This window comes from Bactrocera dorsalis, chromosome 3 (genome assembly GCF_023373825.1).
Source record: "Bactrocera dorsalis isolate Fly_Bdor chromosome 3, ASM2337382v1, whole genome shotgun sequence".
In the NCBI taxonomy this organism is placed as follows: domain Eukaryota; kingdom Metazoa; phylum Arthropoda; class Insecta; order Diptera; family Tephritidae; genus Bactrocera; species Bactrocera dorsalis.
In genome coordinates, this window is record NC_064305.1 from 73,883,885 (window position 1) to 73,895,969 (window position 12,085).

Sequence of the window (12,085 nt, forward strand, 5' to 3'; positions counted from 1 at the left end):
AGCTATATTTCGCCAATATCTTTTTCTCCTGAATGAGTATGTAGTTCTATTCTGGCATTGACATTCGAAACAAAAATTTTTCTATCTCAAAAAGATTTAGTTCCACCTCTCAAGCCAATGTTTGTGTAGCCATGAAAATATATCCGATCGGGATCTATCGTAAAAACGTCAATATGTCAATCAACACACACCGATGTATAACTGGATCATAGTTGAGCTTAAATCAGCACAGCAACAACAAGCTCAAATCATATAAAAGATAAGACAACCGAATAGTCTCCAGCCTGTTGGTGAACTAGTGATCTTCAGCTAGAAATCTGCTGTATATGACAGACATATTTTTGCGATCTTAAGATTAGGTTTAGGTGATTAATGCTGTAAACAACGAAATGAAATCAAAAGTCAATCGCAGATGTCGGAACTTTGGAATTTTTGCAAATAATTTGTTTATTCAATAGGCTTTCTTGTTTTTGTTTTGTAATTTACAAGCGAAACGTGTCGACGAATGTTATCAGGTGTTTTTAGAAAGTTGTTTTCGAGAACGGTTATTAAAAATTATTAAAAAGCATGTGTGTAATAATGTAGTGGATTTCAAAATATTTTTCTTTGTATTTTTTTCAAATATTTTTTGTAAATATTTTCATTTATGTATTTATATTTTTTTAAAACAATTTTTTAGTTTATTTTTTAATTATTTTTTAATTATTATTTTTTAATTAATTATTATTTTTTTTTTTAATATATTTTTTTTGTCTTTATTTCCACCCACTAAATGCACTTAATAAATTAATCTCATTCACCTATTAAAAGTTTTCCGTGCTGTTTATTTATATATTTATTTATTTTGTTTGTTTGTTTTGTGTGACCGGGTTTAATGCTCATCGTCTGGTGATTAGCGTCACTAAAGTGTCACTTGTCTAGTTTAAAATTTTTAAATCAATATCAATTTGTAAATAAATAAATATTTCTCTGACACACACGCACACTTATTACAGCAGTCTTTCAACAATATATAAATATTTATACATATGTATGTATACTATATACTATATATGTCATAGAGTTTCGAAATATCTTCTTTGCTAACTCTTAGTAAAACTTTTAGTTGCTTAATCTTCCTCGTTGAGACTGTACCAACACCACTATCAACAAATTCACACACTCACAAGCGTTTCATACAGTTTCTTTTTGTTTTTTTCTGTTCCTTACTAATAATAGTAGTAATATTTGAAATGATAAGTGTATACATACATGGAAACGCGCACTGCATTCTGTTATTTGTGACGTCCAAGTGGCGCTTGATAACAATGAAAGTCCCCCTAGCCTGATCGGGCGCTTATCAGTGCCAATTGTTGGGCGTATAGTGAAATCATAATAATATTTGCGGTAAATATTATTTGTTGTTGTTTTCAGCTTACTATCCGAATTCCAAGTGCTTATTATAAAATAGTTTTATAATTTATTCCCACTGTTGTGTGAGATTAAATGCGATAACTAAGTGTGTGCTTTTCTTTGTGGAAAACCAGCAGATTTCTTTGTTTAAATACGATTGTGCCTCTTTTATTGTATTTGTAGAAACTAGTTATTATTATTTTTTATTTATTTTTTATTTTAAAGGCTTTAAACTGTGCCTCTATGAAGCGTTTTTATGGCTCAAAGCAGTAATAAAATATGATAATATTTTTAAATTAGTTTGTTCGTTGTAATTTGATAAAGTCGCGTATGTCGATTTAGGTTAAAATAAATATTTTAAATTTTAATAATGATATGAGTATTTGCTTTAAGTTTATTTATCCTAATAATGAAGTTCTAAGCATCGAAAATTCATTTGAAAATGGTTTCCAGACTCGTTTATTTGGTGAAAAGAACTCCAAGTCGTGAGCATCGAAAATTTTTATTTCGAAAATGGTTTCGAAACTCATATAATTTGTTCCAATAATTTAAATATAAACATATGCTTCAGCTATATCTTATCGCAACATGAATTTATCGGTTCGGTGTTAGCATTTTAATCAAACCCCAACTTCGAGACTCTATAATTTCATCGCAAAAACTTCTGTTATCAGTAAGGTTTTTTGTGGTTTAGTTAAATTATAAACCTGAGCTTTTATATATTTATTATGCCAGGCAAAGAGGATCCATTAGACTCGAGACTCGATATATTTTGTACTAAGCCCAAAAACCTTACCACCTTAACTGATAACAGAAGTTTGCGGTAAAATTTTTGTTTTAGAAAAATATTATGATAATTACGACTCAGAGCCGCAAATAATTAGAATACAACTTCGAGACTCGAATGATTTTCTAAAAACTCCGATTATCAGTTAAGATAAATATTTTGGATGGTAAAAATAGTAAGCATATGCTTCAACTAAACATTATCAAACCATGACTTTCGAGACTCGATTTATGGTGATCGGTAATTGCGTTTCATGAATACCTGAACTTTTTAGAAAAGTAAACAACTTGATTAATTTCACCGAAAATCTCCAATCATTAGATAATCTGGTTATTTTCCGATTTATTAAAAGTTTGAACTACAAGAAGCGTTCCAAAGTAAACAGGACTTAAAAAAAAACTTTTTTCGGCTTAATCAATTTATTTTATTCAAAATAGTCTCCTTCTGAACGGTCCAAAAGCATGTCGAACGAGTGTTTCGTGCTCGTTGTCCGGTATGGTCGCCAGTATGCCAACGCAAGCCTTTTGGATGGTCTCTACGTCTGCATAACGCTTTCCTTTCATGGGCAAATGCATTTTTCCGAAAGGGAAGAAGTCGCACGGTGCCATATCAGGTGAATACGGGTAGTGGTTAATGTAAAATGTGATTTTTGGTCAAATAATCGGTCATTCGAATGCTGGATTTTACGATATGTATTGCTACTTTAAAAAATAAATAGAATGTAACCAATTATGAGTGAATATGGTTGTTTTGGGTCTTAATAAAATTATATAAACATGCTCTAACTACATTTTATTGCTTCCTAAATTTTTTAGAATCAAAAACGTTGTTTATGTTAGAAAAAAAGATTCGAGACTCGAATATTTTAATCAAAATAGCCCTCATTAAATTTATAAATTTAAGTCGGGTTTATGAGTTTGTCATAGTTATACTGCTTCAGTTTTTCTTTAAACATGTTTGGTTTTTGAGGTTAGGTTGCAAAAAAGTTTTGAGACTCGAATAATTTAATCAAATCCCCTCTTTAAATTTATAATTTTAAGTCGAATTAAACAGATTATCATACTGCTTCTGTTTTCTATCAATCATCTATTTGGTTTTTGAGGTTAGCTTAGGTCGTAGCGTAGATCCAAAGTTAATGATTCTCACTTGGACAGAAATTCGTCCTTTTTTCAACCAAATACTTCTTATTGATTGTTAAATTTTTCATCAAAAACATTGCTTAAGTTCCAAAAAAGACTCGAATAATTGAATCAAGATAATCCTCATTAAACGTATATTTTTAAGCCGATTTAATTACATTATCATAGTTTCTGTTTTCCTTTAAAATTTTATTGGTTTTCTGAGGTTAGGTTAAGTCATTGGCTAGGGTTGATCCAAAGCCATTGACTTTCACCAACCAAAACCTTATTAAAGATGGATCATCAGATCCTCATCGACCGACGAATCGTTTTGTGTTTTGAACAATTATTATTAAGGCATCCAGCAAATTCGCTGGATTCGGCAAAGATGTGTCTACCGAGATATTTTCTTATTCTTTCTAGCAATAGCTGGTCAATAGAGAACGAATGATACCATATCGCCCTCCTCCATACAGCTTTGGCAAAGTAGGTCCGACTGAATACTCAGCCGCACCGCGTGTAAACTAATAGCAAAGTGTCCAGTCAAAACACCTTTAATTTGTTTTTGAGGTTATGTGTAATTTTTTTTTTCATTTTTTCATATTCGAAAATTTTTATAAAACTTTATACTTTGCAGAGCATTGAATTTCCAACTCCACATGCCTTTTCATGCAACTACAACTGTTGTAGTTTCTTTTTTATATTTTTAATTTCTTAAATTTTTCTGCGCTCTTCCTCCCTTATTTGCCTGCTAAAACCCATACAAGCAGACACGCGCATTAATTGATTCCACCTGGACTTATTGGGCTTCCTTGTCGGTGCAACTGCATTTCATTACAAGCGTGTGTGTTTTCACGCCCAGCCACCCACTATTAATTATATGCGCCTTTATTTTGCGTTTGCCACTACTTCCAACTCTTCCTTCGTGGCAATGCTCGTCGACTTTTCACTTCTTCATTCATTCATGCAACGTTTCATTCAGATAACATAGACGACATACACACTCCCACCCAACTATGTGGCACTAGCTGTGCGTCACAGCACAAACGCTAAGCCAACCAACCCAAACGCCCCCAACTAGTATGTCTGTGCCTGTGACTGTAGTGCAATGCGCTCAGCTGTTTATGTTTCTGTTTCTTTAGAAAGCGCACTGGCGCCTTTGCAATTTGCATGCGCGCTAGCTGCTTGCTTGTTTGTTGTTATTAAGTGTGTGTTTGTTGCTGATTTCTCGCCTTTTTAAAGTTCTAATGAACTTTGCTTTGCCTGTGAGCTCTGTTTCTTGCCTTTCAGCCTTTCATTGGCGTGGGCCTATGCACCAAACACATGACGGACGGACAAACATTCTCCTCCTTTCTATGTAAGTATGTGCGCCATACCTTCAGCAGACAGTTCGTCAGCATTTTTGTGCGCTTAGCAAGCAGGCAGGCGTCGACAGCTCGGCTTGACGGATATAAAGAAGTCAGACATGGCTTTATTTAGTGAAGAGCAAAGAAAAAGTAAATATTATGTATGTTATGCGTGTGGTTGTTGTAATGCACCGGCTGCGTTGCGCTTAAAACCATGAATCGGCATGTCGCCGTTACTGTTTTTGTCTTGCCGTTGTTGTTGCTGTTGTTGTTGAACAACTTCAGCAAGTGGAGCAGACATCTTTAGCGCTGGGCCTCAAGTGTTGTCGCTGGCGTCGGCAACCCCTTTATTGAGTATTTTTTCTACACTTTTTGTGTGTGTGTTTTTGTTTTTGCAACCGTCTACAAGGCTGTCTGGGCGCAAGCGTCAATGAGACAGCGCTTGGGTGGCAAACAGGTCGACCGGTGCATTTGCTCATACCATACGATTGGCGGCCGTCTGACTGTTTTGGAAACAATAAAAGTGTCAACCACCATGCGCACTCTACCCCCTCGGTCGCCCCAACTGCATACCACCACCTGTATGTGTCGCATATGTATTTGTATGTATTTGTATGGATGTCTTAATTACTCGCCCTCAAGCTGGCACTCCTCGAAGTCGCACATACATATTGAACGTGTGTAGGTATGTGCAGAGCTCATGCTTCGTTTTGTACTTACGTTGCCCTGGTGCGTCATTCAGTTACCGCTATATATATATCTGCATATATGTTTGTGTTATTTTTAAACTTTTGCATTCCTTAGACCAAAATGCGCACCGCCTGGTTGGTTAAAAAACAAAATACCAAGTGGCCAAGTTCAAAGTCATTGTACGTTCAATCAAAATGTCATCCTACTCAGCTCACCATGCAGATTTCAGCATATTCTCAATTTTTGTTTTGCGCATTCCTCATCATGTGATTCATGCAATTGCACAGCCTGTGGTGTTTTGCGGGCTGGTGGAATTTTCATCTATGTGCCATTTTGTTGACGACAATTTCACCAGCATCACTCAAACCAATTGACGTAAGCGACCTGCGTTAAATGCCTCACTCGAACAACATGCTGAGGGCAATGACAGCAGGTAACCAAATTCCTGCCAACTGATAATTCAGTTAAGGCCGTTTATACGGATTAACAATCAACTAGAGAAAATAGTGAATTTATTCTTCGATTGTTGCGTCATGTGGCGCTTCAGTTTGTTTTCGTTTGTTTGGCGAGAAATGCGACACAAGCGTTTTTAAGGTCAAAACTAGAAACGTTTTCTAAAACTACTCATTCGTTGGGCGCTATATAAGATTTTATAAAAGAAAAGCTATAAAAAGTTCCGTGTGACTTCTTCTACTTATTTCTATTTAGTTCTCACTACTTCTATCCTTTTTAGTTTTATCAGGGTGATTAAAACTTGTTTGCTTATTTGCTTCAAAAATAATTACAAATGTTTGAAAAGCACACGTCGAATCTACTATATGATCTAGTGAAAAACAAACCTTAACCACTTAATATCGAAACAATATATAACAGCGCTAAAACACAGCTGTCTGTGAAAATATCAAGTAAAATTTTATTTTCTCAGAAAATCCAATTTTCTAATCTATTGATTACTTTCATAACACCTTAAACTAACCCCTCTTTCACCGAACATCATTAGATATTTTGGAAGTTAAGACAATTTTGAACATATTTGTCTGGGTTCCTTAGGATTGCTAGAAATCTCATTTCTTTGTGAAGATTATCTCTTTCAAATGAGACGGAATCTCAGATGGTCCATCCCAAGTCCGGGTCCAATTTGGGATGACTCGTTCGAGCATTTCGACTGGTAACTGGCGAATGACAATAATGATGTTTTGCTCCAAGGCCTGACTCGAAGCGAATCGTCCGCATAGACTTCAGATTTTAAATATCTTCACAGGAAAAAGTCTAACGGTGTGATATCACTCGATCTTGGCGATCAATCGATCGACCCAAAACGTGCTTACTGAAGTGTTCATGTTTATATACCCATTGAGCCCGAAAAGGTTGTCATCGCTGAACAAAATTTGGTTCGACAACGTTGTTTCAAGAGCTCAGAGAGCCAAACGATGTCAGTTGGGAAGATCGAATGGCTTCAGTTTTTGCACAAGCTGTCTTTTGTACGCTTTTAGTTAAAGATCTCGTCGTTAAATGCGCCAAGTCGTACCATACGTCAGTCCGAGTTGCTACAAATTTAGTCTAATCGACTATCCATGGTCTTCAGCTCAGCTATATGTATGGTTTCTTCACTGCGAACTGGACGTGGTATATTCGGTCGAATATTATCCAATAATAAATGCTGGATCTTAAGATGGATGGGTGTTGAGAATAGTACGCTCATTAGGCCGATTATGTTGACTATAAGTTGGGCGAAGCGCGCGAAACACATTCTTTACAGAACGTGAATTTTCAGAACAAAGTTAAACGATTTGTAAACGTTGTTCAGGCGTAAGTCTTTCCATGATGAAATATCGAACAATACTGAACAAAAATAACATGATAGCTTGACACGACTCACGCATGATCTGTCAAAAAAAATCTATTGAAAAAAGTACCTTGGATTATATTGTTTACAGAGGTTAAAGTTATCGATAAAGTACCTACAATTTTGATTCTACACTACAAAATTGTTAGTTTTGTTGCACAATAACAAAAGTTCTCTGAATTGGATGTTCCGATCCTTCCAAATTCATCTCCATTTACCATATTTTTTTCTAAACACAGTTGGTTGGTTTATAAACTTTCAAAAACAAGACAATATATATCGTTTCAGACTCTCCATTTTTATACACTCAACAGGGTACAATAAGTTTGCCACAAAGTTCTTTACACCCAGAAGGCAACGTCGGAGACCTTATAAATTATATATATAGGCGATCAGCGAGTCGAACTAGTCATGAGAGTCAGTCCCACCGTCTGTATATACGCGAACAAGTCCCTCAGGTTTTGAGATACTCGTATCGATTTGAAACTTTGCAGGCATCCTTTTCTCACCAAGAAGTTTCTTGTTGGTCGGAACCGCCGATATCGAACTACTATAGCATATAGTTGCTGCATAAATTGACCGATACAATTCAAGTCCTTATATGGTAATCTTTTTTATTTGACTAGTTAGCTTCACGGTATTTGGCGCAGATTATTTTCCAAGGCGTTGCTATAATCATCGAACAAATTGTGCAGATCGGACGACTATAGCTTATAGCTGACATACAAACTGACTGATAAAATTAAATTTTTTGAATGTACAACTGTTTTATTGTCAAGGTCCACCATAATATCGGCAAATCGCATAAGCACATAAGCACTATGATTTAAGAGTATGTACTAGTAAAATAAGTTCTTTAATGAAGAAATCTTTGCTGTCGCGGGTTGTTTTCGGGAGCAGAATGTTAAGAGAGTGTGAGTTGAGAGTGAAAGAGAGGGAGAGTGAGTGAAAGAGAGATAGAACGAGTGAAAAGGATAGAGTGTGAGTAAAGGAGAGAGAGAGCGAGTGAAAGAGAGATAACTTAAATAGTTTAATTCTCCTTCCGGACATCTCTTTGTTCAGGATATACTATATTTTTCCGACCTTACATTTTAGTATAGATTTTATAGTATGCTAATTACCCATTTCGTTGTTGTAAATTTTTATCGAACATCTCTTTATGAAGTTTGCTGCAATGAAATTGGTTAACCTCTAAACTTTAAACTAGTCGAAATGTTGGATATATTTCGATGCCAGGGAAGAACCAATGACCGGTGGAGTTCTAGATGTTTCTGAATTTACGCTGTTGAATAAAATTATGAGGTTTCAAAACTACTGCTCATAAAGTAAGTCGAGTTTCTGCTGCCTTTGTACAAAATATTTTTTCGAATTTTCGAAATTCGCTTTTAAAAATGTTTTTTTTTTTTGTGGCAACTCTACTATTGCTAATCGCACAGCTTTAATTGATATCAGTAATATATTTAGATCATCAAATCAAATTTTGATGCTCCTCAAGGTATGCAATGGTATGTAAACTAGTATTTTTAAACAAGGTTCGTATTTTTGCAATCAAAAGTTGGAAAATGGTGTTATGTAATGATATCTGCACGATTGCACTTTTTGTTTAAACGTATACTGTATTGTATATAGTAGTGGTTTTATGTATAAATATGTAAATAATCACGTGCACCCAACCGCATGCGCATCTTATTTATCGTTCTAATATTCCAACACTCACCTAACCTAACAAGCTTGTATATATGTGCTATAATCTGTGTATATAAATAAAAATAAGTTTTTCATGCACGCATCTTACATTTATCGCTTTGCACGGCTCTTTAATATTTTCGGAAATAATGTGTCTAAAAATGCTAAATTAAAAACGGTGCTTTGAAAAGTGTCACACGCACACACACATACATTTAAAAAACTTTGTGTATTCACGAATTTATTCTCCCATCGCTAAACGTATGCGATCAATATAGAATTCTTGCCTGAAGAGCCGTTAAACGCCTGGGTTTTGGTCGTGATCATTTTCGGCGCCACGCTCTTCATCTGCTTATCGGTACTGTTGTCGTTGTGCTTCTGGCAGCGGCGCAAACGCAATAGTAATGGACGCACCTTCCCACCGGACGATTCTGTGTGCGATCCCATACTGAATGGCAACACTATACAGGACATTATCGAGATGACAACGTCGGGTTCCGGTTCGGGTAAGTAAATATGAGATATTTTTTGAAAATATATGTACTAATGATTTTCTATCTACTTACTTGCAACATGCAGCCGGCTTGCCGCTATTGGTGCAGCGTTCTATTGCACGGCAAATACAACTCTGCCATGTAATTGGCAAGGGACGCTTCGGTGAAGTATGGCGTGGTCGCTGGCGTGGCGAAAATGTGGCCGTTAAAATCTTCTCCAGTCGCGAGGAGTGCTCTTGGTTTAGGGAAGCTGAAATTTATCAGACTGTGATGTTACGTCATGAAAATATTTTAGGTTTCATAGCAGCTGATAACAAGGGTAAGCGGTTTGTTGCGATCTCCAAAAATATTTTCAGGCGTTTTCCAAAAAAGAAAAATTCATGCGTTTTCCAAACACTTTTTCATGCATTTTCCAAGCATTATTTTCATGCGTTTTTATAATTTATTTTCTTTTGTTTTTAAAACAAATTTTCATGCGTTCTCCCTTTCAAACATATATTTTCATGCGTTTTCGTAACAAATTTTCATGCATTTTCTTAACTTATTCTCTTGAGTTTTCGAAACATATTTTCACGCATTATACAAAAATATTTCCATGCGTTTTTTCAAAAATATTTTCATGCGTTTTCCAAAAAATATATTTTGGGTTTTCAAATCAAATTTTTATGCGTTTTCCAAAAACATGTTCATGCTTATTCCTAACTTATTTTTTTCTGTTTTCAAAACAAATTTTCATGCGTTGTTCAAAAACATTTTCATGCGTTATCCAAAAATATTTTCATACGTATCCAAAAACATTTTCATGCATTTTCTAAAAACCATTTTCATGCGTTTTCCAAACTCTATTTTTTTGCGTTTTCAAACTGATTTTCATGCGTTGTTCAAAAACATTTTCATGCGTTATCCAAAAATATTTTTATGCGTTTTTCAAAAACATATTCATGCCTTTTCCAACACATGTGTTTTCCTAACTTATTTTCATTCATTTTCAAATAAAATTTTGAAGTGGTTTCCAAAATCATTTTCATACTTTTTCCAGTACACATTTTCTTGCGTTTTCCAACACATATTTTCATGCTTTTTCCTAACTTAATATCTTGTGTTTTCAAAACAAAGTTTTCCCAACACACATTTTCATGCTTTTTCCAACCTTCCAAATACATGCACATTTCATGCTTTATCTAACCTCATTTCCATGCCTTCTAACGGCAGTCAACCACTTACGTATGTATGTCTGTATATTCACGCCGCCATTCTCACCCTCAGATAATGGCACTTGGACCCAACTTTGGTTGGTCACTGACCACCACGAAAACGGTTCATTATTCGATTACCTCACCACACATACAGTGGATACGAAAACTATGCTCAATATGGCGCTCTCGATCGCCACCGGTCTGGCACATTTACATATGGATATTGTGGGTACACGTGGCAAGCCAGCGATAGCACATCGCGACCTCAAATCGAAAAATATTCTCGTCAAATCCAATCTCAGCTGTGCGATAGGCGATCTGGGCTTGGCTGTGCGTCATGTGGAAAAGAATGATTCCGTCGATATACCCTCCACACATCGTGTGGGCACCAAACGTTATATGGCACCCGAAGTGCTGGACGAAAGCATGAATGCACAACATTTCGATTCGTATAAGCGTGCCGATGTGTATGCTTTCGGTTTGATATTGTGGGAGATTGCGCGTCGTTGCAACATCGGCATGATATACGATGAATATCAATTGCCATATTTTGATGTTGTACAACCTGATCCTAGTATTGAGGAAATGAAGAAGGTGAGTATACCGTATGTTTACACAGTAATAACGGTTTTATTGTTATAAATGTTTTTACAGGTGGTTTGTATTGATAAAATGCGTCCGAACATACCGAATCGCTGGCATGCCTCGGATGTGCTGCACGGCATGGCGAAAGTGATGAAAGAGTGCTGGTATCCGAATCCTGTTGCGCGTCTTACAGCGCTACGTATAAAGAAGACTCTGGCCAATATAACGGTCGAGGATAAAGTGAAGAACTGATTGTAGTTGTAGTGTGCAGCCATTTTGGCGTGAAACTAACGGATATAAATTGTACTATTTGATTGGGGGAAGGCTGTCGCCAAGCGTTGCATATATTTTAGTGTGGTGCTGAGCGCAAAATTCACCTTCTCTACCTCCCTTTCTGTTTACTTTTCTGCCGAATTTGTTGAGAGCATACTAAATGCGCAGAAGAGTATTGGAAAAATTACCTAAAGAGAAGAGCATACCTTAAATACCTAATAATTAACAAAAACAAAAAGTAAAAGAAAACAAAAAACACAAAAAAAAAGAAGAAAAAAAGAGATATGGTAAACAGAGAAATTTATAAAGCTGTTATAATTGATGCAGAGCATTCTATTAAAGCACTAAAAGTTGTATTTGTAATTTTAAACTATAATTTGTAATAACATGTGTAAATGCGAACGTACCCTAATGTAATGTAATGTAAAATGTGTACTAGACATAAGAGAGCGTGGAGCGCAGGGCACAGCAACAAATGTTTGTAACTAATTAAGAGAGAGAGCAGCAGCTTGGTAAAAACACGAAATAATTGAATATTTAAAATTATTTTGAAATAAGTTATGAAATGTGTGTGTGTGGCTGCCTGTGTGTGCGTGTGTGTTTCTAAATAGGTTAGTTAGAGAAAGGAGAAAAAAGTGAAGTCTGAGGAAAAGTTGTGAATGTGTGTATGTG

At 35.7% G+C, this 12,085-nt stretch overlaps 1 protein-coding gene across 3 annotated transcripts in view; it reads left to right on the plus strand.

The window, feature by feature from the left end:
- The window catches only part of LOC105224558 (TGF-beta receptor type-1), a 30,845-nt gene extending 18,760 nt beyond the window's left edge, over positions 1-12,085 (plus strand). For all 3 annotated transcript variants that reach the window (XM_029549529.2, XM_029549530.2, XM_029549531.2), the window contains exons 5-8: positions 9,144-9,371; positions 9,445-9,678; positions 10,626-11,149; positions 11,210-12,085. In XM_029549529.2, coding sequence (XP_029405389.2) covers positions 9,144-9,371; positions 9,445-9,678; positions 10,626-11,149; positions 11,210-11,392 — 1,169 coding nt within the window. In that variant the 3' untranslated portion in view covers positions 11,393-12,085. The remainder of the gene's footprint in view (positions 1-9,143; positions 9,372-9,444; positions 9,679-10,625; positions 11,150-11,209) is intronic.